General features: G+C 29.7%; 1 protein-coding gene across 1 annotated transcript in view; it reads right to left on the bottom strand.

The window, feature by feature from the left end:
* Positions 1-1440: 1440 nt before the first annotated feature.
* Positions 1441-27185, bottom strand: part of LOC144836874 (E3 ubiquitin-protein ligase COP1-like) — a 39870-nt gene continuing 14125 nt past the window's right edge. The window contains exons 3-19 of the mRNA XM_078691784.1: positions 25066-25163; positions 22799-22863; positions 21955-22071; positions 17784-17852; positions 17120-17224; positions 16678-16718; positions 15901-15985; positions 14852-14969; positions 13722-13857; positions 12246-12389; positions 9968-10076; positions 9151-9232; positions 8740-8856; positions 7628-7745; positions 7107-7320; positions 6110-6169; positions 1441-5329 (exon numbers count right to left, since the gene is read on the bottom strand). Of these exons, the coding sequence (XP_078547910.1) occupies positions 5267-5329; positions 6110-6169; positions 7107-7320; positions 7628-7745; positions 8740-8856; positions 9151-9232; positions 9968-10076; positions 12246-12389; positions 13722-13857; positions 14852-14969; positions 15901-15985; positions 16678-16718; positions 17120-17224; positions 17784-17852; positions 21955-22071; positions 22799-22863; positions 25066-25163 (1741 nt within the window). The 3' untranslated portion in view covers positions 1441-5266. The remainder of the gene's footprint in view (positions 5330-6109; positions 6170-7106; positions 7321-7627; positions 7746-8739; positions 8857-9150; positions 9233-9967; positions 10077-12245; positions 12390-13721; positions 13858-14851; positions 14970-15900; positions 15986-16677; positions 16719-17119; positions 17225-17783; positions 17853-21954; positions 22072-22798; positions 22864-25065; positions 25164-27185) is intronic.

Below are 27185 nucleotides of genomic sequence, written 5' to 3'. Positions count from 1 at the left end.
AGTTGTTCCTTTATGTTATTTTATTAAATAACAATGGAAAAGGCAAGCAATTTAAATATGAAACGAAGTATGTATAAATAATATTAAATATAAAAAAATAACAATGTTGCTAGGCATATTAAAAACACCTTTGTATAAAGTTACTCTAAATTCAATTACTTAAAAAAAGTAAGTATTTAATATCATTATCATTTAAAATAGGCCTATTTTAAAGATGTATTGTCCTGAAAAATGAATATTCATGAAAAAAAAAGACCTTGTAGTGTGTTCAGGCCTTTTTGCACTAATCTTTACTGCTGTATGTTATGGTGTAAACACTATTAAATCTCTGGAGGTGTGCTATAACAACTCATGAGAATGTTGCTAGGCTTATCTAAGCACTGTAGTGCTTTTAACATGTTTGTCACGAATAGAATTCCCTCTTTTTACGTTTTTTATTGTTTGTTGTAATTTTTATTCTGAAATAAAGTGATCAATCAATATCTATCAATCTATAGGCCATTTTTAAACTAAAACCCCATTGACTTCTAGTCAATTTGACTACTATTTTGCTTTAATTTTCAGGATTTTTTTCAATCCAATTTTTGGTCAAAGTGAATTATGTGACATTAAAATGGCATAGTCAATAAAAACATTTGTAAAAAATATATATTTTCAGGGGAAAAATATATCTCTAACAATTAAAAATGCTTAAATATGTGGAACACAAAATGTAAGAATTAAAATTAGGAAGCTCAGCTGCATATGTGACCAACAAGTATACTCAAAACAAGCTCATCACAGTAGATGAGGATGATGCACAAACTATGCGTGCTCAAATGTTTTTTTTTTCTAAATATTAAGCCGAATTTTCCTGAAACGTGGAACTAAATCTGTGTTTGATTGCCTTATTATTTCTGAAACAAATATCCTTTCTGTCATTAATGATTTAAAATAGTGTCATTTGATTTTCAAAGATAAACATTGTCCCCCTAAAAATTGTATTCATCTTTCCGTGCGCCTGCCTTTAAACTCTAACCTTTCATCATTATTTTCTTGCATTGTATTTTATTATCCTTTGTTTGTTTGTAAGTAAATGTTATGACATTAAAATGAAACGAGAATACAGCTTAAACCATTGTATATGCAGTAATCCAACGCTGGGGAATGATAATATAATCTAATCCCTTTCTCAGGCTTAATTATTTTCCCGGCCCGGCTTAGTTGTTTTCATGGCCACAGTTGTAGCTAACTTTGGTGGGTAGAAACCAACTTAACCGGTTACTAACTAAGCAAGAGGGGGCCCAATTTCGACCACTTTCAATGCACAAAACATATCTTAAAGAGCAAAGAGAACTTATGGATTATCGCTTGCATAGTTGTATATTCGAATTGTAACATTTTGTCGGTGAAATCTTTTAACATCATGCGGATACAGTACAAATAATTAGGAAAACCAAATTGTAATTAATGAGCACATTTTAATCATTAATGATCACTTCCTCTCCTGCTAAAAATAAACATAAAAGAACATAACAATGGCATCAATAAATATGTTGATATCTACATACAACATAATAATATTTACATAAATATGGAGTTTCTTTTAACATATTGGCCAGATTGATAAACTGTTAGGTTAACGGGACAGTATACGCGCAGGAACTAGTGTAGGATTGGAAATCGTATTACTGTATAATAATGCAGCGAATGTTTCAGGCTTCGCCATCCTCGGTACTGTACCGTACAAAAATATGACATTATTGGTCCATTAGAAACCAATTACTGTTTTTATTTTATTTTTAAGGTTATGGTAAAAGTATTACATGTCTTATGATACGTCACATGCACACGTGTCCTAGCTCCACTGATATTGGAGAAACGGGAGATGTTGTAGGCCTACCGATAAATTTGTCGAATGCCAACATCATTTTTCAATCAGTAAATCAATCACACAATCAATTGAATTATACTACAAAAATGTTTACACTTTGTTCATATTATTTACTCAAACTACGAAGCATTCATTCAAGGTTTCAATTGTAATATCCAACTTATCTCTCAGTCATATGCCTATGCTGCTGTCAAGACAAAATTAACTCCAAAACACAAAAGCTAAATAAACACAGAAATGAGGATCATTGTGTGCATAATACAAACATATCAATGTATATGCAGTATATATGATATTAATAAAGGCACTTATACAATATATTGTTTATACATTTATTTATTCCAAGATTTTACTCTCTGCGTTATATACATATGTTTGGAATATTTATTTTCTTCTTTGGATGCCGAGTGTTGAATTACTTGATTCAACACGTTTTAAATCGATTCAAATCAAGTTTATACCGAGTAAAATGTTCTTCATATCTAACACCTAGTTTATTAAAATGGATTCCGGGTCAAATAAACTTGGTGGGGTAACACTTATCGATCACCTCGCTTTGTACCAATCACAAGGAGCCATTGTAATGAACAAAATTTGAAGAACGTACTACTGTATAGACAACCTAACCGAAGCATTTTTCCACAACCCTGATGAGTTTTGATTGGTTGCATAACTTCACGTCATAAAAAGTAGGTGAAAATATTAATACGCATGCACAATGGAAACTCAAAAGTCAACGTTTTCAATTCGCGCGAAATCAGGATTGGCCGAACTGAAGAACGTACCACGATATCGACCACGTACCACCCAAAGGATGTCCATAATGTATTTTTTAACAATATAAATGTGGAGACCGCAACACGTCACCAACCACATAAAGTAACATTTACAAAACATTATGTGAATTGTGCTTTTATGAGAAATATTCCAAACATACACATTTCTAAATATTTTTCGTTAAAGATGTATTGTCCCATAAAAAGATGAAAAATTAATATAAATAAATCAGACTTTAAATAGGCCATTTTGTAGTATCAATCAAGTTATTCACTTCCATAGAAAAAAACACAACGAAAAACAATAATGATTTTACTTATAAAAAGACAACATTTTTGGTTAAATAAAAAACAAAACATTTTCTCACAGACAATTTTACTTTTTTTTGCTTTCAATTACAGTTTCTGTTTAGTTAAATACTTTTGACATTTTTGGGATGAAGTGAATAACTAATATGACATTAAAATAGCATATTCAGTAACAACAAACAACAAATATTTTTTCAGGGGGACAATATATCTTTAAAATAAATGCATGCTCAATATATGCAAATATAATGTAATAATATATTATTTGATATTTACTACATAAGGATATTATTGTTGATGGTCACATGGAATATTTACTAATTATATGTAACTCATTAGCACATAGCAAAAGGAAAAACTAAACCATTTTTTCTTGTTTACTGAAACAGTAATAATAATGTCCAGTTTAGTTTCTTATAAATAATAAATATTAACACTATCAAACTCTTCAAATGCTGATTTAACAATATAATTAAGGTAACACAGTAATTGCATTATACGATGGACATCAAATGCAATTTTGCCTTAGCCTTTAATGCAACAAACGTGAATTCGAATGTTTACAACAATTAACTTAAAAATGAAAGTTTGAAACAAAAAAATGAAAGGAGAACAGGTTTAGTCATTAAAGTCGCAACACAATTATTTAACTGCATTGTAACTGCAATAAACAATTCTGCTTGACCACTGGGCTTTACATATAACCTGATCAGAAAGCAACAACATTTATGTTGACTAAACAGAGGGTTTATTATACTTTTATCTTGAGCAAAATTAGAACTTGAATATTAATACATCATATTCCAAACCGTACATTCAGTGAATTCAACACATGGCGATTTCAACATTTTCAGATCATTTATCGTTTTTCATTTAGATAATGCAAACTGTAGTTGCAAGTTCATACAGAATAAATTTGAAAACTGTCTGTAAATACATTTACTGATATGTTGACTCCGATGTAATAACCAAGTATCATACTCATCACATTTGAGAATACTTTCACAAAAATTGAATGTTGTATTTTCAAATGTTTCATATTTTCAGTAGAAATCATGTTAACAATTAAAATATAATGGCAGTTATGTATTGCACATGTATCATTATGTATGTTAATGTAAGAGTTATGAGTTTGTTGGATTATGAACATTGATTTTTCATGTTACATATATTTGGAAACACAAACACCCAATTTGCACATTCAATAAATAAAGTAAATTTTAAACAGATTATTATTGGATTTTCCAACATAAGGTTAGTTCACACAGTAAAAGTAAGACAAACCATCAGTTATCAAAAAAAAGTTTTTTTCTACTGTAGAATATACTTTGCACAATAAATGTCCTATGTTATAACAAATTATTTCTCTCTGCATTTTATCGATAAGGTCTTACATGCATGTATCTTTTCAATTTTGTTAGACATTACACCATGAGAAACTAATATGTGAACGTGTAAGATTATCCTGGGAGATATTTATGTATTTGTTAAATTGTGTTATACGTGTGGATCAGGTCCAAAGGCCTATTTATACTAGACTACAATCAAGAATAACTAGAAAAATATGCATTTTTTTTCTATAAAACAAAAGAAATCATAAAAGTTTTACCCTAGAACTATAGGATATCTATTTATAATAATATTTTCAAAAGTCCAATTAAATGATGTCATGATTATAAAGAGCAATAATAACGTGGCGATACAACGATTTTATTGTTCTTACTGATGACATCATTTGATTGCCTTTTTAAAAATACTATTTTTATAAACGACAACAATGGTTATCCTCAGTAGTTCTATAATGATATATATTTAACTATTTATCAACGATCGTTATCATCCTAATATAAATGGGCCTTAAGAATAACATGAATATCAACATTTGCATTGTGGGGTGCATGACAGCAGGTGCAACGAATGTTAAAACTGAGTAATCAAAGTAATAGTAATTTTCTCTCCTTACTAATTTTGAAAATGCTCATTTTATGTGACGAAAACATAAATATTAAGTTATTAACTAGTTTGACAACAAAATTGTGAAGTGCCCAAATATGGTAGTGAAATCATGTACATGTATGGGCACATTTTTTTTTCCACATAAAGTTTGATAATGTACAGTATACAGAGCTTTAGTTAATAAAGCAAACATAATTATAAATATAGCCACTGGTTACATATAGCTGAGCAGGACAATTAGAACCTTAAAGAGGGCGACATTTAGCTTCATGAGACTACAATGTTTTTCAATTTTTATTTTTGTCTTCCTTTACTCTTTGGATAGGAAATTCCAGGTGAAGGCAATTCAAATTTAAACTAACTCCAATATCTTAATTGTTCCTTGACTATTAGCTGCAACACATACATTTGAACCCTACAAAAAGAAGTAGAAAACATGGATGATTTTATTTATTTTTATTTATTATTTTAAATGATTGAAGGACTAATTAATTGGTTGATTAAATGATTGATTAATAATTAGATTGATTCATTTATTGATTAATGATTAACAATGTATTGTCCCCCAAAAACCCATTGTCTGACAGACAATTTAAGTATTTGCTGCTTTAAATTACATTTTTTTTCAGGTAAATCATTTTTTTTAATCCAGTTTTTGGTCAAAAGTGAATAACTATTATGTGACATTAAAATGACATATTCAACAAAAATTTGAAAAACCCCACAAAACCATATTTTAATGAAAAACAAAACGGAAACTCATTGTCTGGGGAAGTCAATGAGGTTTTGGTTAAAGATGTATGTCCCCGAAAAGCATGAAAAATGAAGATTAATAAAATCAGACCATTTTACAGTTTTAATAAAATTATTCACTTTTGTAAAAAAAAAAATAAAAAAAAAACATTATTTCACTTATAAAAAGACAAAAGAAACAGTTAATTTTAACCAAAAGCCATTGTCTGACAGACAATTTTAGTGTTTTTTGCTTTAAATTAGATTTTTTCAGGTAAATAACTTTTTTTTCAATACAATTTTTCGTCAAAGAGAAAAACTATTATGTGACATTAAAATGGCATATTCAACCAAAAATTTGAAAAAACTCACAATTATTTACCTAATTAAAACCATTGCCCTTGGGGCAATGTGTCTTTAATTGAATGATTGATTGATTAGATTATTGATTTTTAAAACTTACAGTCCTCCAAGCTACAGCACTGACAAATTCATTTGAGTCTTCTTCTCTCTTATCAGACTCCTGTATTAAGGAAGTAAAGTAAATATGTAATTAACATGTAAAGAAAAATGTCTTTTAATATGTACGTTATGCCATCACTTGAAACATTTAGTTATATTATGTTGTGTTGTAACTTTATAGCATTTAATAGCGAAATTGTCAAGTCGATTTACAGCAGCCATATTGTTAAAGAATGTTTCATTGGTGGATATGTTTTCAACATCTATAACTTCTTTATTATTTATAGTAATTTTATATAATTCAATATACATAGGGTAATAGTTTTATTAAGTATCTAGATTTTTCCATTTTAAGTTGCTAAAATAAAATGAGTATTGTGCTTCATTATGATTAGAAATTTTAGCTTTAAATAACAATGTACTATATGCATCAAATCTATCCCTGCAATTTTGACGTTTTGTAAAAATAATGCATATATATTATTTTAATAACATTAAACCGGGTCATTCCTTGTCTGAAATGAATGCATCATATCCTCTCACAGACGGCCTAGGCTTAGTTTTGTAGGCCTAGTTGGTCAACAGCAGTATAAGAACATTGTATACTAGATACATCGTATACTAGCATTGTCTGCTGAATTGTCTTTTTTAGTTGACACAATCCGTTAATACAAATTGTATTAAATTACTAGTTACGTTTCTTCCATTTTGTTTTGATATCACAATCGATCGAAAATTATTGATAGGCCCATTCAGTATTCATTATTACAATAAATGCAGTTTGTGACCTTTTAAAAAATAGATTGAAAAAACCTTGTTAATATAAATAGGTATAACATTTTAAGAGATTTCCAAAACCTTTTAAAAATACTCTTCTATGAAGAAATTTAAACTAAATGTCTTAATTTAAAATTGATAATGAAATTGTATAATATATGGACTATGACATTAAAATGGTAACTAACAGACATATATATTTAATTTAAAAAGTAGCTTACCAATACACTTCTAATAGTATCAAACTTAAAGGCTAAAAGTTGTTTTGATAAACCCTTGTAGTAAACAGATAATGAATTGTTTTCACTTCCGCAAGCAATGTAGTCGTCATTAGCTGTAAGTCCTACAAAGTTTTTCTCATTTATATGTCCAGTAAAAGTTCTAAGGCAGTTTGGTTTATTTACATTCCATAGTTTCAATTGGCTGTCAGTTGACCTGTTTGACAAAATCAAATTAACAATATTAAAAACATATTCAACATTAAACTGAATAAACAATTAAAATATTTGTTTCTTGTTGCTTAACTAAAAATACTAATAAAAAAACAAACAAAATAAAGAAGATACGCAATGCAAGGACATAGAAGCAACGCAAACGAAATGACCAATGACAATCATTTGTGATTGGTCAACGCACTTACGTTGCGCTTACATTGATGCTCTCTGTCCTAGTGCGAACCAAGCTGAATCGTAATTCTAACTACATGTTCAGGTAAAAGTGATTGTTTTATCTTTCTACTTACGCTGATACAATTTCCTCTGAGTTAAGGAACTTTGTGTATGAAACCGCTTTTTTATGTCCTTTGAAAACATTGAGTGCTTTCTTTGGATACCGCAAATCATAATAATGAACACAATGATCTAAAAAATAATACAATAATTATTATCATTATTTTATTTAGGCAATTGCCAAGGTGACAAATCCATTCTCAAACATATACACAACAATATCTACAGCAAAGTCTTTGGGAGTGGAGTTGTATTTGTCCTAAGAAGAGATATCATGACATCTTACAGTGTTTGAACCCAGGGGGCGATTGCTGACCCATCAAGCCACTCCAATTAAATGAAAATATATATATTTTTTAAGTACAGTACCTGTACAGCCATATATAAAGTTTTTAAAATTCAGATCCACGAATTTAGTAAATACCAATATATATATATTTTTTGTCTATTTCATACGCATCCAACAAACTCATCAATTACAGGATGGATACACTATTTCATAATTTATCATGCTTATAAACCATGTTTCATTTGAGGCTTAGGGAGTGGAGTTGAAAGAATTGTGAGTTACAACCCTGGCACTAGGTCAGGATTGAATCCTAGATCTTGCGATTGGAAGGCAAGCATGTTAACAAAGCTACAGCTCCACTACGATTTTGAGTCATTATCATTATCTCCATTACTGCATGTGAAGTAAATTAGTAACATATAGTGTTACATCTTTATTTCAATAAAGCCCCTTTCACACAGAGCTGTAAGATGGTAATATTGCGGCAATTCGTGAAAGCCGGCCTATGTGTGAAAGGGTAAAAACCCCTTATTGCCGGCTTCCGTTAGACCGCCTCTGGACCTAGTAAAATTGCAGTAATATTACCGTCACGGTCGTAAGCCTGATTTGTGTGAAGAGTCCATGATATAACGCCTGCTTACGCAGTGTAGCATTAACAAACCAAGGTTAAATTCGGGACATTTTCCTTGATTGAGAAAGACTGTGACAATTATTTTAGGCCTATTAAATTATAATAATATATATATATATTTGTTTAGGTTAGTGTGTAATAATACAATGGAAGAATACGGCCAATAATAATAATAAAAATAATACAACAATATATAAAGAACGTACCTGCTGATCCAAATGTGATATTATAAACTTTACTGGGATTAAATTTAACACAGCATACATTGGCTTTAGCTTCTATACAAGTTACAGATTGGTTCATGTTTGTAGACCATAGCTTCACTGAAATTTAAAAAGTTAAATGTATACAATTTAATTTACTGATAATTTTTAACTGAAAAAGAACACTATTAAGCAATAGTAAAATTATTAAGTATGGAATAAATTGTACTGTATAAAAAATTTACTAATACATGTGAAAAAAATGTCTTTTGAATATACAGTGACACAATTGACAAAAACCAAGCTGCAGCATATGGGTCAAATTAATCGCGCTGGTTAAAGTGACTGCTACGATTTTGCAGTTCATTGGTATGAAGCTTAAGAATTGAAAATGTATCGAATTGTTTACAATACCTTTGGCGTCATCAGATCCTGATGCTAGCAGTTTTGGATCCATTTTATTAAAATCTATACTCCAACATCTCTTTTGATGCTCCTGAATGAAAGGCAAAATAATGCAAATTTTCATGAAATTGTTTAATTATTAAAACAATGGCGAGGTATCAATTTAGAAGTATGTACGTACAGTCTACTTACTTGTTACTAATAATTATGTACTCAAGATTTCAAACAACTTTGAAATATAATAATAATTAATAATTTTTTTTAATGAATTAATCAAAGTTGATTTAGAGTAGGCCATTGAATCATTAATAATGTCTAAAATGTTTTATTGTATTGCAATTTATTACTTATTTTATTTTACCCGTCATAGAGAAACTTATGTGCATTTTTTGAAAAAATATCTTGGTCCAATGTATTTAATTAAAATGTTGTTTTCATGTACAACTTGAATTGGTTAGGCAAAATAACTTTACATCTACATTAGAGTGTTTGTATTTTTGTTGCATTTAGTTTATACTGCATGCGTCTATACACATGGGGTATCAATAAGACTAGAAATTAACTGGGAAAGTTTGTATAACATTTGAACATTTCCACCATCTTGGATCTAATATTGCAATCCAAATGGCATCTAGATTCCACACTGCTATACACACAAGGTATCAAAATGACTGCAATTGTGATGATAGGGTGGGGATTGGGGTTAATGGAGTAACAAAATGACTGCTCTGGGGTGGGTATCTTTTCTAATTAGATGACTCTGAATTAAACTTCTAGAAACTTGGAGAAAATGTGAACATGACTGTTTGGCTTCAATGTTCATTACCTGAAAAATTCTGGATACAGATCCAGTGAATGCATCCCACAGTGTTACATTTCCTTCATAGTCACTACTTGCTAGAATTCCTTTGTGGTAAGCATTCCAGCTTATACAACTGAAAAACAAAACAACAACATTTAAACAACTGCTACTAATCACATTTTTTAAAGTTTCAATTTATTGTATCATATTAAGTTCATAAATGATAAATAACAAATGCTGGTATGGATAGCCATAAGATTAGAGCAAACTCGTTTACCGGTCACTCATAGTGCATTGTACACAAACAACATGAAGACAGGACAAAGGTGCAATACATAACAAGACATGTGAAACCTTAAACTATATCAACACTTGTGTTGGCAACCCATTGGACAAAATAATATATTTTACATACATGTTAAAATTAGATTATATTTCTCTTTAATTAAAAAATAATAATTTTAAATTACTTCTTTAAGTAAGTTTAACATAAATACATTATTATACTTATAGTATTACAGATATTTACTGGTACATGGGAAATCAAAGTATCTTCTTTTAGGAAAAACAAGATTTAATGAATGTTAACATACTGATATATATATATTGATTCTTACTGTACATGCTTATATTATTATATTTCATGAAATGAATATTATACTGCATAACCTGTTAGCAACTATGACAACATACATTTGCATGTTGTTCTCGAACCAAGGAACTTCATATCAATTGTCTGGAATCCCACAACTAGACCACAGTTTATATTTGACTGACTGGAGTAATTTCAATTTAAACTTTACCATGAAACAAAAACATAATGTTTCAATAGTATGGCCAACTCCAATTCTGACACAAATTCCCCTTAATAATTTTTTTTTTAAATAAACATCTTTAGTCCTACCCTATTTTTGCACTATTGGATGTTTTAAATACTTGATGTGAATTTTATCTATAATGAACACAATCTAGTTGACAAACAGAAATTATTCTCTAGTATAGAGTTTTAAGAACACAATTCATGACAGTTGTAATAGTCTAATTAAAACCATTCAATATATAGTACTTCCACAATCCAACCTACATCAGCGTTGGTGCAAATTGATATTTTAGGATAGTTTAGGTTGTTTCTGTGGAAGATGAGCTATTGCTAATTTTCTGATTTTTTTCCCCTTTTGTTTTGTATATGGATGTACTATCCAAAATAAAGGAAATGAATGAATGACTGAATGAAATATATGGTGGCTTTTTCCTAAATAAAATGTTTTATTTCTATTAATTTGCTCTGCTTTAGTATCAAGCACATTTGCATCAAGTCTAATACGCAGATTATTATAATATTTATAGCACTTTTTAATCATTAACGTGGTAACATTCTGTAAACAATGATGATCCCTTTAAAATGACGTTATTAGTGGTCAATGACCACATGGTAAATAATGCATATTTCCTGATTGCATTTATATCCTTCATACAAGCCGAGTGCTATTAGACTGCTGATTTCACACATTATGATGAATTGTACCACTTGTTATAATGATTATGATGAGAAAGCATTGCCGGTCAGCTGTAAAACATCAAGCTCTTGGGAGTAATGTAACAGGAAACAAAATGTTAATATTCTTGTGTGATTCCGCAATAGGATATTACAGACTTATACAGTTCGTATAGACAGATTTGTAACATTAATAAGTTAGAAAATGTCTGTATCACCTAAGAAATCATTAATATTGTATTGTGTTTTGTCTCTGTTCTTATAATTACAACAGTATATAATGTATATAAATTAATATTTAATGTATATAAATTAACATTATAAAAAAAAATGTGAGAAGCAATAAAGGGCCAATTATTTTTTGAGGGACTTCAGTATTGTATAGTGGAACAGTCCGTTTCTGATACCCCAATCCTCCACGCTACTCCCTGAAAATTGGCCTGTAGTATAAAATATTGAAAATATAAAGAAAGTGTGGGTATCAGTGGCTGGATCTCAATGGAGATACAAAAAAAAAGCGAAAAGCTAAATCAAAACGATAAAGTAAAACAGCCAGAAAAGTTAGCAGAGCTTTCGGGCAACACTAGTCCTTCATCAGTGCAAGTGATAATATAAATATAATAAATTTATCACCAGTGTGAACAAAATTCTGAGAAGAGGAAAATTTGAGGAGCGCTATTAATGTCTAACTATGAAGGTCTGATATTTACATAATTCATAATTCAAATAGCAACAAATCTATAATGAAATTGTTATTTCTTGACTCAATGACATAATAAATGACTCATAGTTTTATGTACATCATACCTTATTTTGGAATTACAAAGCATCTCTGTGACTGGATAATGAATATCAACAGCATCTTGTATTACAGTTGCATATTCAAACACTTTGATCTTGCGAGTTACCCCAGCTATTGCAAAAAATTCATTGTCTCTGTCAAACTCAATGCTGTAATAACAAAGCAAAACAGATGAAAAGTAATGAATAAATTATTATCAAATGCGAGTATAAAGTAAACGAATTAATAGAAATAGTGTTGATAATAGTCATAGTATTGATAATAGTGTTGATAATATTCATAGTGTTGATAATATTCATAGTGTTGATAATAGTCAGTGTTGATAATATTCATAGTGTTGATAATATTCATAGTTTTGATATTCATAGTGTTGATAATAGTCATAGTTTTGATAATAGTCATAGTGTTGATAATAGTCATAGTTTTGATAATATTCATAGTGTTGATAATAGTCATAGTGTTGATAATATTCAGTGTTGATAATATTCATAGTTTTGATAATCTTCATAGTTTTGATAATCTTCATAGTGTTGATAATTGTCATAGTGTTGATAATACTCATAGTTTTGATAAAAGTCATAGTGTTGATAATAGTCATAGTGTTGATAATAGTCATAGTGTTGATAATAGTCATAGTGTTGATAATAGTCATAGTGTTGATAATTGTCATAGTGTTGATAATACTCATAGTTTTGATAAAAGTCATAGTGTTGATAATAGTCATAGTTTTGATAATATTCATAGTTTTGATAATAGTCATAGTGTTGATAATAGTCATAGTGTTGATAATAGTCATAGTGTTGATAATAGTCATAGTGTTGATAATTGTCATAGTGTTGATAATACTCATAGTTTTGATAAAAGTCATAGTGTTGATAATAGTCATAGTTTTGATAATATTCATAGTTTTGATAATATTCATAGTTTTGATAATATTCATAGTTTTGATAATATTCATAGTGTTGATAATAGTCATAGTGTTGATAATAGTCATAGTGTTGATAATAGTCATAGTGTTGATAATATTCATAGTGTTGATAATAGTCATAGTGTTGATAATAGTCATAGTTTTGATAATATTCATAGTTTTGATAATATTCATAGTTTTGATAATATTCATAGTGTTGATAATAGTCATAGTGTTGATAATATTCATAGTGTTGATAATAGTCATAGTGTTGATAATAGTCATAGTGTTGATAATAGTCATAGTGTTGATAATAGTCATAGTGTTGATAATATGTGCCTAATGTGTAGGCAACGTTAATCATGGCAGTGTGAAAGCAAGGCAATCTAACAACAGAACACTGAGCTCGCCTTGCCAAAATAGGAACTCATAACAGTCCTTTGATTTTAAGGGATGTTAAACTGATCATTAGCCATAGATAAACCCTTTGATCTCCAGTGCTCAGCATCTGGTTGTTAAATAAAACTAACACGCTCTTTGTGACAATACATTAATTATTAATGAGGTATCTTACCTGGATACTATACTTGAGCTATTATATATATCCGTTGCATAGCTTAATGTTGCTAGTGGTTGGATGGAACTGTATTTAGTAAACTTTGTTAAACAGTCTTTAAATTTACCAAGTAAATCAACTGAACTGGATTCACCTGAAAAATAGTAAAGTAGTTCATGCGTGTATATGTCACTTTTACAATGTTACCGTTATAAATACATTTTCATATTTGTTTTCAAGCTTCAAAACAATTTATAGTTGTAGTATTTAAAGACAGGCAATTATTAAGGCCATATTATAGCAGTTTGCACAGGCACACAATTTGATGAAGAAGGCACTATTTTTTCAATAGTATGCAGAGAAATAATCTAATATATAAATTACCATAAAATGGAATTACACAACAATGACAATATAATTCTCTATTAAAAAATAAATGGTCTGACCAACAATAGATTTTTCAATAAAACAGTTTGATGAGCAATAACTGCTGATCAATCTGAATTTGGAAAAGGAAAGTATTGTGTTTTTGGTTACAGTACCATTTTGATAAATGCATAGTAATAAGGTGGATGCTACACTAGTGTGAATGACCAGTTTCAGTAATATAAAGATGTCACAAATGGACAATATCAGCTCAGATTTTGAGTCTTAAGCCTTGTTTGCACTGGACTTGAAAAAATGGCAAATCATGGTAACTTTACCCAATGTCAATTGTCTGCATTAGGATATTTTCACAAAGTTGCTTTAACTATGGTTTACCAAAAATTAACCATGTCACACACTCGGATTGGACTTTTTTTCAACTGGACAGAAAATAGTCGGTAAAATTAAGCATTGAACTTGGTTAATTTAACCCTGAGGGAATTGTAGCAGTGTTTGGATTGGACTTTTCTTGGTCACTTTAACCGGCGACTCAGAATTTGAACAAATTATGTCCAGTGCAATCAAGTCTTGAAGTGTCAAGCAACATTATTGTAAAACGTTAACAATTTACAGTAGAGATATGATTTACTAAATTTGTAAAATCTTAATCTTGAAACTGGTCAGATGTACGCTTAACTAGAGAGTAATTACTTTTACCATACGTGCAGCGTGAGGATTGAGCAGCCAATGAACTTAAGGATTAATTGAGAATGGTAACTTACTTGGCTCAAACTGGCTTTGTCGTATATTAAAGTAACATGATTCCAGGTCATTATAGTGATTATACAGCTTTTTTTTCCTTGATGCTATGGTTGAATTAAGCCACTGATGACGGCCACTCTGTCAAGTATTAAAATTATCGCCATCATTTATGTCTCATTACACAATATATGATTGTCGATTTTATTTGAATTGATGGAAAATCAAATGAAAAATACATACAAAGTGATAACACTATCTAATGACATTACAGAGAAATACATACATGTAGGGAATTTTGAAGGATTGCCTAAAAAAGATAGCTTATTTCTATAATGTAAAATAAATAATTTAAATATTACAAGTATTGCATTAAAACAAATATAAAAAAAATATACAAAAAGTTAATTAGAAATTTGGTTGGAAAGTACTGGTGGTTAGATGACCTCTCTGAAACTTTTCAGTAAAGATACTGATTTTTCTATAACTTACTTGTTTGGTAAAATCTAACCTCTCGACAAAGTTGACCAATTTCGTTGTTGTCAATTAAAAAGGATAATAATTTCAAGGGTTGAATGGAACACTCAATCTTTCATCAAACGCTTTTTTTAGTGTTGCTTGTATTTATGTAGTTATCATGTGACAAAAAACATTTGATGAGCTGGCCATAGAATGGCATCATTGCTTATCAGTTTTATTGAATGGAATGAAATTACAAATGCCACAATATAAAATCAACTAATCATATGGCAAGGATACTACTACATTTTCATAAATTGTGCTTATTAATAATTATGAAACCCAAATGTAATATTCTGCAATATTTTAGTTTCACTACTATATATTTAACAAGCAATTCTTCAGTATTTTACTTGGCAAGATCTATAAGAATGTGTAATGTATGCCATATTTTGTAACACTTAATTTTTTTTATCTTTTATAAATGCAGGTTGTACTATCATTCTGTTCAATGAAATTCTTATGTAGAAATGTCAACATTGATTTGACTGCAATAATATAGTTTTATTAGATATGCAGTTGGTATTGAATAACATTTATAATATAAACTTACATATTTACTACCATTAAAACCATCTTGAGATGCCTCTGTATTGCTACTGTCATTATCCGCATTCACACATAAAGAAACATTCGTACTGCAAGTTAGAGTATTTAAAAATTCATTACAAAATAACAACATTAGCAAATGCAAAATAACAAACTCTCTGAAATTAGCTGATGGCTACTTCCGCATAACGCAAGGTGTTTCAACAGAGTCAATTAACTCTGAGAAGGCGGATAACGACGGAGAATATAACAAGTAATAAAACAAGCACAGTTGTTAGAATATATATCATTTGGTAAGATCGAATCCCCTATGGCGTGGTAATCTTAAGCTGTGTAGAATTAAAACCGAGTAGATTGTTTATATATACACGCTGCAAATTATAAATAGGGAACTAGACCGGTAATTGTATCAAAGCAAAAGCTTTCAAATTTCAAGGTTATTTTGAGTGATATGAAATGAACGAAAATTTGTTTCATTAATGAAGTTCATGCGAAGTTAAAAACTTAATAACTTAAAAGTAAAAAATATAAACATTGAATAATTCTCCAATTCAGAAGATAATTAAGAATACTTTTGTTTATTTTGCCTTGTCACCTTGTTTTACGTATGAAATCATTGAAACTAGCACATACAAAAATATGTCATAAATAAGAAAACAAAATTTAAAATGTAGACATTAGAATTAATAGCATTTGCTTTACTGTACAAAACTGTCCGGTCCCATAAAAATTGCTATTAAAAAAAACATTTTTAATTTGAATGCAAAAAAAGTATAGATACCTTGTTGACGGGGATGTTCCATTTTCTTCTACATTTTTATCCTGAAAAAAATAAATGTCGCACATTTTGATGAGAATTTGAGGGCATACATTTACGCCTATATGGTTTAACAGTCTCAATCACATGTGATTGGCTAATAAAAATAAGAATGTTTTTTTAGTAAATTATACTCCATTGTTTTCCCTATCTTAAGTTTTCTTAATACATTTGGGAGTCATTGACTTGCTATTGATATTTGTAATATACTGATACTTACTTGAGAGATCATCAATAAAATGTAACCAGACATACTGTACTGTACTGTATGTAATGTTTTTACTACTTGTTAGTAGTTACTTTTACTACTCAGAATATATGTACTCACAAGCTAGTATACAGTATCTACTGTATGTATGTACTAGCTATCAACTAGCATAGGTATCATAATAACAAATTAACTCACTGGAAATATATTAGAATAAGTAATTCTTTGCTTGGATAATAATTCTTCTGTCCGGTTTGTGTCTTCTTCCAAAACATGTAATTGCTTTTGTAGTTCATTTAGTTGCTGAAAATAAGTGAAAAAGTCAATTGTTTCTGTAGTTGCTCATACACAATGTTGTTTATTTGGGCCTGGGTTTAAAAACTGTTCATTAAATTCAATTTTATGTTGTAAAAGAGTTTAGAAATAAAAGCCAGAATATACCAAATACATCAGAATAAACTACAGTATGTTGTTTAGGGCCTCTTCAGACCTATAGAGTTATCGTTTTGCATTGTACAGCTCCATAGGTGTGAACTTAAGGTTAGTGGAAGCTATTCCTTACTTACATTCTGTTCATTACAAGGTACAAGATTACCAACAAACCAATTAAATTTATTCTTGCATACAAAACTTTTTGCCCCTTCAGTTTTAAACGAAAGTGTAAGTTAATCAAATTTACTATTACACTTTCTATTATGATACTAAATCATGCAACTTTACTTTAAGAAGATAAGGTACCGTTAAACTAATGATTTTCTTGCAGATATTTGCTAATTTTAAATGTAAAAAATATGATCACAAAATGGGTAATAAAAACTAGAGCAGGTTATTTTTTTAGTTGAACACTGTTGTTCATATTTACCTCTTGCTTTTTCCTCTTTGCTTGCTCAAGAAATTCTCTAAGTATTTGGTTCTGCGCAAATTGACTATCCTACAACAAAAAAATAAAATATTAATTTAAAAGAACTTTAGCTTTAATGGTCTATCAAATAATAATTAGACAATCAAAGTCAATTAAATGTATCAATAAAAAATATATGGTAAACTGCATACTTTATACAAGGATCTAAAAAAAAAAATGGGCATCTTAATGTAATTGGGAAATGGGAGGGGTCCAGACTCTATGGACATCCATATGATATAATGCAAGGATTTTATTGATAATAACTTAGAAAAGAACAAATTGAATCTACAGTCCTGAGGTACAGAACAAGATTCATATGTTATATGACACAGACAAAATTGCACAAGTAGATAAGGAAACTGTATAATGATGTAGTCATCATTCATCAAACTAAATTTTATAGTAAAATCTTTTTGTATTATTGATGATGCTGTATAATACTATATTTGCATAAATACTGAAACTGTTTGCTTGCTAGATTTAAACCAACTCGGTCTTTAAGATTTATCATTCAAGTTGTGAGACGAGGTAATCAACGAGTTTATATACTGTAGTCAGGTCCGGAAATCAGAAATGGTCATTGAACGAGAATTACACTTAATTAAGACATAATGCTGCAGGTTTTTGTAACTGAACACTTACAGTATTAAGTAGTGTACATTGCACTAATAAAAGCAAACAACATTTTTTAACAAACAATACAGTAGCTTTTCTTCACTTTTGATCCTTTGTAATATTATTATTAATATTTTTCAATCTACATATTGAACACAATTACCATTTGATTGTTAGAATAAAAAATTTAAGATGCTGGCTTTATTGCGTGCCAATAAATTGTTTGTTGTCAAATCGAGTAGCCGAGCAGTTAAGGCAGGGGTGCTGGAAACCATAGCTAATATCTGAACAGGTTCAAGGCACTACTCAACGATTGTTCTGGTGGTAAAACAAATCTTTATGGAAGGTTTTAAAACAGGTCTGTATTGGTCCACCTTGGCTAATTTTGGACAGACGAATGAGTGCCGTTTGGTGGCAGCTGTACGACACGGAGGTACCATTAGGGAAGAAGAAAGTTGATGTTGTTGTTACATTTACATTTTATTTCCTGTTTCCCTTAAATCAGCATTTATTCAGCATAATTAATTTTTTCTATTTATACAAAAATGTTCCAACAGGAACAATGTTCCCACTTACAGGTGATGTTATATACAAAAAATAAAATATATATGTATAAATATATACTGTATGGTACAGTATTAATCATAATTAATAAATATCTATGTCTAAATAAAAAGAGGGATTGAAAAAGGAACTTAGTCACAAGAAATGGATTTCTTGAAATTCACAGCAGGAATGAAATATACTAAATTTGATATTTTATATAACAAAATAGATTCCTGTCATTTGATTGGATGATTGTGGTTTGCATGATAAAGAATAATGGTCATCCATTTTTATACTTGCAAGCGCGGTGTATTTTTATTTTTGTCAGCTGAAGACCGGACAGCGCGACCCCTTTCAACAGCATCAACAATGATTTATGCATGCTCCCGCAAGAGCACAGTGTATTACTATTTGTTAAAGATCGGAACTACAGTATGCGACCTCCTAACAATGGCGATCTCCGGTTGTAATTTTGCTCTGTTGAGTGACAATAAAATTACTAAATTACATGATTATGCAGACTCGAAAAAACAAATCAAATAGTAGGCTATAGAGATTTCGCCTCATAAAAATAGAATTTGATCTTTCACCTCATGAAATTATTTGTACCATCACACTTAATCATAAACATTCAATTGTATACTGTACTATTACATTTCATGATGATTCATGAACTTGTCATTATCTAGATTTTTTGGCCTAAATATATAACATCTTCCGATTTGAAAAAAAGAGTATATTGTACATAGCAATCATAGGTCAATTCATTATTTGTCCATAACACTTAGCATGTGAAACCTATTGATCTAATCTATCTCTTCCTGTATATCCTGTTATGTTATTGAATGTCATCCGGTAATCTATTCACTAAACTACTTCTTTTCACCTGCTGTCAGATCAACTTGGTCAATGCCTATTGCTGAATAATAACTAATAGTAATGATTTGAGTATCCGGTATTTGCAATAATTAAATAAAATAATTCCTAGACATTGTAAAAAAAGGAGCACCAAAAAAAACCCCAATTATTTTTTCTATAAAAAAAATAATGATCTGATTTGATTCAAATATTAATTTTCTCAATTCTAATTTTAAAATTTTGTTCATGTACTGTACAAAAAAAATGTTAAAACATTCACTACTTTTTTGTTTGTCTAATAGCTTGAAAATAAATTGAATACATTTTTATAGTAATTATTTTCATATACTGTAAACATTGAGAATGTTTGCAATGTTGATGTTTCGGTTTCAAGACAGTCCATCTACTAATAATACTGTAGTAGGCATCTAGCATGGATTGATATCAAAACATTAAGCTCTTGTTGAGATAAGATGGACATTTTGTCTGTTTCTCAAATTATGTCCTATCACTGGTCAGTGTAGAGTATAGCCTTTAGTTTACAAAAACTTATTTTTAGTTTTACCTCCATGATTTTAGTAATAAAGAATAGAAATAGGTCAACCTTACACTTTCTAAAGTCAAAGTTCAAACTAGGCTGGTTTGCAGATTACAGATATTTTTCTTAGGTTGAACAAGCATGAAATCTAATAATGAATTTCGACGGACGCATTAAAGGCAATGCTCAGAACAGGACGTGCAGTACTTTATGCACTCCCAGGGCATCAATTTCTCAGACAATCGTAAAATACATTTATGAAAATGAAAACGGGATTATTTGCAACTTTTATTGCTTTATATTTAAATTTGTAATTTTTATTGAATTTTGCAGGCATGTCATATCATTTAAATACAGTTATTTACAGTAGGATTGGTTAAAAATTTTATTTTCACTGAAAACAGTCAATTTGTGCTTTATTTTATTGAGTAAACAACTTCAACAAAACCAAGGTACTTTCATTCATCAGGAAAGTGTCCCATCATTAGACATAGAGGTTCTCCGTAGGAGTTCTATATTTTTACTTTTAAATTAATACTATCTTTTAGTTTTATAATATTATTACTTAAGCTGGAATCACTGTCTAGGCAAACATGATGATGTCAGTTGTCACATGTTTTACCACCTAAATTTTGAGTTGACTGGTTACAGCTGCTTGTGATTGGCTACACACTCAAATAATTCAATAATTAATTAAGATAATGCACATATATGCTTTGTTCGTAAGTTTCAATGTGGGTACACATACGCCGCCTCATTTCTTCACAAATTCATGTGATGATGACGGGGCTAAGGACTGGTAAACACCTCTGTTTTCCCAAAGAAACAATTACAACTCTTTTTTTTTATTCAAGATGAAAGCAAATCCAACAAAAATCTGCGACAATTAGTTTACTGGTTCAATATAAGGTTCGGGGCCAATCAAAAAGAACATCCAAGCCAAAACCTATATGATATAAATATTGACTGAAGTAATGGCATGGTTCAAAAATGGCCCTCAGTGATCTGTAGAATATCCGGAGATGAAGTCGAGGGATAAATGGTTGCCAGATAACCGAGGGCTTTATTTTGAATGGTTTCTCAATAAAAACACCAGTCAATATTTGATTTTACCATACAATCCATTGTAGGCTTAGGCCGAGGTGATTGTTGATTTCTTCAGATGAATTAAAAAGTCTGGTATATTTGTATATTACAATATTATAGAAAATATGGTAATGCAACTGCAAAATCATATGATATACAAATAATGAATGCTTATGAGTGCGATGGTATAAATAATTTCATGAGGTTAAAGAAGAAATTCTATTTTCACAAGGGAATTCTTGTCATGGTCATTGCTATTGTTCTGATCATTGCTTCCATTCTAAGAACAACAGACGGTGCTGCTATTGGATTTCAAGCAGATTTTTGTTTCCGCACCATAAAATGAAAAAAGTACTATAACGATCATTAAATAATATGATTGCATGCCATGTGATTCACAATCATCCAATCAAATGACAAATTTATCTAGGTGTGTTTAACATGTGTTTATTATCCAGGCCCGTGCACATCTTTTGCACAACTCACCATCTCCAGTCTTCTTTTCTTATTAACAAGAAATTCCAAAACAAAATTGACCTCTGACAGTTCCCACTTATCATGACTACCAAGTAAATCCACAAAATTTGAACCTTGCTGAGCATTCTGAAAAACAAAATAACATTTATTTATTTTTTACGTCAGACATTTTTTTTTTATCACACAACAGGACACTCCTTCTAAAATATTAATTAACATGTACAAAAATGATATTTTTGGGAGAATGACGGGTAGGGCTAAGAAAGTAACTGGTTTGTCACAATGTTTCTATAATCTTACAATAATTGTTATTTTGTTGTTTTGTGGTACTTTTGAAAACAACAATCTTCAAACTACAGAGCAACAAAATCCATGTTCAAACTAATTTTAAACTCCATTTTATTTGATAATGGTTTGAATTCTTTATTCCAAGATCCACACAGACGTTACTAATCTATTTTGGAATAAACAATACATTTTACACCAAAAAAAAAGTGAATTTTACTTATTCATTTAATTCATTCCAATCCAACAGTGAATCATCGCCACTAAACACTAAATTTTGTTTCTACTTTTTAAAAAATGTCAAAGGTGGTTTGTTGTGAACATTTTGATTTTTTTAGGATTCTGTTTAATATGAATTTCATGGTATGTATTTTTTCAGATTAACTTATTTTCAATTGTCATTTGACCAGAAATTCATACTGTAGTGTTATAAAAAGGTAGTTTGCAATTAAGGGCAATTAACTGTACAAAAAAATGTGTATGTACAGTACACATTTTTTTTCAATTGTCTGGGCTTCATACTTTTATATATAAATAATGATAATAATGATAATCCCCTTGATCTTACCAAAGGACCAAGCTTGGGTCTTTTTTCTTCTTGTCTTTGCCGATGTTTTAATATCAATTCATTTACTGTAAAAAAGAAACAAATGTCATAAATAGTATTTAAACTGTATGTACAGTTTTTGTTGCTACAGAATGTGATGGTCAAACAACACATTGTAGAAATGGTTTAAACCCATAGCTTATGTTTTATTAGGGAATACAATACATTTTAATAAATCATTAATTATAGTACAGCAAGATACACAATAACATAATAAATCTATAGTATAAAATAATAGCCACTCATAGGATTTCAACAAAATTAAGTGGAGTTGGAATTGCAAAACCGTTTTCCTGTCTAGATTTAAAAGAAGACTAGAGATTGTATAGTAGTAGTGGTTTCAACATTATTCTAGTCCCATGGTAGTTGTAACGAATCCTTAAATGATCAGAGCATCTAGCACTCACAACAGCCTCTCTACAGCCTAAGCTTATGACTGCGGAACAGGTAATGGCAAAATGATGACTTCCACAACCGTTTATCCAGCCACGTTTTTTTTTATTTGTACTGTATGGCAGAAGATTAATCCATACATTAGCTAGACAGGATGTCAGGTGATATAATGTTCTTCCTGTGTGTCCTCTCTTTTTTTTAAAAAAAGATTTAATACAACAATTTATCAAAGTTCAATTTCTTTCTTTAAAACCATTACACTGATATTGGCATTGTAAAATACCAATTTATGTATGGCACAATGAATGCTGATTGAAACAAAGAAATGATGTGTAAATGTGTTTAATTTCCATGTAATTAATAGTGTATACCTCGACTTTGAGATATCTGTAGAAGGAAAAACAAGTGCAATTTCTTATTCAGATCACCTATTAGTATTAAAGATGTTTTGCAGTCCCTCAAAAACATGAAAAATTAGATTAATAAACTACGACTTTGAATAGGCCATTTTATAATAATCAAGTTAATCACGTCTGTAAAAAAAAAAAAAACGTTTTCAGTGTTCACTTTATATAAAGACAAAATACACGGGTAAATTCTGATTTGAACAGTTTTTTCAGGTATATAATTTTTTTTTTTAGATCCAATTTTTGGTCATAAAATAGGAGAAAAAATCTCAATTTAGTTAGTACTGTATTTGTTGATATTGTAAAATTTTATTTATTATTAAAGGAATAAATATCCCAAATTAAAATAGAGGAAGAAGAAATAATCTTGTATAGCTATCAATATCATTATCTTGTAATGAACAGCAGTTTCTTGTACTGTAGTTGGGTATTGATAACAGTATCATCTGGTTAAAAATATATACAGTAGTATTGAAAAGCTTAATCTCCGGAGTGGGACACATTGTTCTATGTTTACCTCCATACTTCCTGTTTTACTAAATGACAATTACAGCTTAATATCTCTAATTTTACTATTACATGGCCATAAATCTTCCCCCAGTGGAAATTAATTGTTACAGGCCGGATAGAGCTGCCTTACTACTACTTTTAAACATCTATAAATCATACAATAACCTATAAAACAACAAGTATAGCAACAGGGTGACCATATCAATCATTTCTATTGACAAAATACATCAATAAAATTGAATAGAAATCATCATTTTTATAATTAATTGATTTGATTTTCAACAAGTAGATCTTCTTCAGAATAATAGGCTACAAACATAATCATCCTTGTTGTCAGCATGGAATACATTTTCTCCACTCCACTTTAATTATTAAAGCTACATTCTCTATGTTTTTTCTTTCACAAACTGCATTTTATATAAATTTAAATACTATATTGAGCTATTGCAAATGGTAAAAATGTGAAATAAAGTTGATTTTAATAATTTAAGCGATATAAATCCTAGAATGCATCATGCACAGATATTTTCGGCTAAAGTACTGTAGGCATAAAGACCGCCCATGAAAGGACATTTGACGCAAACTACTGTTAGGTACATAGTACATTGTTTTTCTCTTTTTATCGTAAATTATAAAAATAAAACGTACATTTAATACAAGGACCTGGATTAATGTTTTTAAAGTAATAGATCATGCATTAAACAAAAGGTCGGAAATTTTAGGGAATGTGGCTATAATTTTAATAGAGAATTTTTTTAACAAATGTGCAGCTTACCAATCTATTTTATTTTATAGGCCAGTATGAACCTGACTTGTTTCTGTTGCTTAAAGAATAAAAATGTCTGATGTCTCCTGAATAGGGATTAACAAATTAATAACATTATGAAACATAACAAGATTAAATGCAAAGCTACTTACATGAAAAATTTGGAAATATTTGGTCACTTTTATCTATGAAAAAATTGCACTTTGGACAACGGTTGCTCTCTACCAGACTTTTAGTAATACACTTGAAACTATAAAATAAGGACAAAAAAGAAATACACATTTTTATAATTAATATTCAAAATTATATTTTAAAAAATAGGATAGAATAATGGTCATTCACATACTGTACACATAACAAAAAAATAATGATAACATTAACTGAAACTGAAATATTGAAAGATTGACTGATTCTATTTCAATGAGGCGGAATCCAGATAGAACAGTACAATCTTTCAATGAATGAATATTCTCTCTATTCAATGAATATAATTAATAATTTTTTATTTTTTTATTTTTTTTTTATTCAATCGAAACCAACAGCGATAATTACCGCCACAGGTTTGATACAAACAAATCAGGCAAGAACTAATTCCAAGGCATAGCCTAGCATCCCCCTTTATGGACTAGTCAGCGGTATGCTTTCCCAACAACTCAACTTCTTGTTGTTCATTGTTTCCACCTTGATGGAAAATCAGAAAGATGACAGGAAAGTTAACTGATTGCTGGTATTATTAGTTAGTAGTAGTAAATCAGTAGTTACAGTACTGAACATCGTCCATACAGTACATTTAACAAGAGCAATTACAGAGTTGCAACCTCCGTTGGGAGAAAAATCCATCTTGTTATTTGTAATATGTATGGCCTAAAATTGGTCCGGATCACCTCCAGAATTGAATGGAGTCTTCCATGGTTGACTATGGTTTAAATGTGGGTAATTAAGATCCATCTTACTGTTATACAGTAGTTTTAATCTATGGCCAAAGTAGAATACTAAAAAAAGTTTGCCTCCAATTTAATAGAGTCATCTGTGATCACACATATGGCTTTTACTGTAAGTCTGTAGTTTTGACGTTATCCTGCTAACAGACAAACGCACACAAATATCTCAGACAAAAATACAACTTCCTAGACGGACGTAATAGTGTAATAAAATTTTAATGTGTTAAAGTTCTGTTTTTCTTCTATTTCTACAAAAATCCTTAAAAACTTTTTAAAACATAATAAATGAATTTGTATTAAAAAGTACACATCAGTGCTAGACAGAAATACTGTACTCTACACAACATAGAACAACTACATAGACAGCTACAGATTGCTTTCAGTTCAATTTTCAGTTCATATCATCCAATTCATTTCATGCACAGGAAATTTGAAAATCCTTAATTCACATTAATTTGACAAGACCTGAAATTCACTTTTCATTTTGTAAGTTTGTAATATCATCATAGTAGTATCCCACTAATTTGAAAGAATAAAAAACATCAATATGGGCTTATAACAGTTTATTGCTATTTTTTATCGCTCCACATCTAATATGTAAACTGTTAATACTGAAAAGTGTTATCCAATGTTTAATATGGACAGACAGTTTAAACATATAATCTATTGTTGTGCCTAGAATTAGAATCAATATCATAATTTTATATTAATTTAATATTAATAATTCAAAACAGTTTAGTCAGATTGACAAGTCTCTATTGGTAGACCATTTGAAAACGGGATGCAGGCAAATCATGTACAGTAAGCAGATCCAATGGCCGCTCCCTTGGAACATTTAGCACTTCCTTTTAATTTTAAGCCAAAAAAAAATTGTGTTGGCCACGCCCAACTGACGAAAATGAAGGTCGGCATTTTTTTTTTTAGAATGCTGCTACTAAAAAGTACTTAAACAAGTTTAATATTTGATATACTGTACAATACAACTTACTATCTGTAGATTCAATGTGCAAAGTTTCTATTATTAAATAGCAAAGTCTGTACTGTAACAGTACATCACAATCAAGGCATTAACGGGTTGACTTGAAGGGAAATTAATACTAAATAACACACCATAAAAATAAGCATAAAGCTATTATCAGAGATTATAGGTTGCAAAATGTTCTACTTTGCACAGTTTGCTTTGTGCAAATTTAATCTCACCTTTCAGGACACCTACACTTTGCAAATTGATAATTTCAAATTTCCAATCACTGTTGGAATTTTCATACAACTATATTAAAAGGAAATTGGAACTAATCTAAAAACATGGAAAGTGACTTTGAACACATTTT

Source organism: Antedon bifida, chromosome 3, assembly GCF_963402885.1.
Source record: "Antedon bifida chromosome 3, ecAntBifi1.1, whole genome shotgun sequence".
NCBI classification, from domain to species: Eukaryota; Metazoa; Echinodermata; class Crinoidea; order Comatulida; family Antedonidae; genus Antedon; species Antedon bifida.
This window is presented reverse-complemented; position numbering and strand designations above follow the sequence as displayed.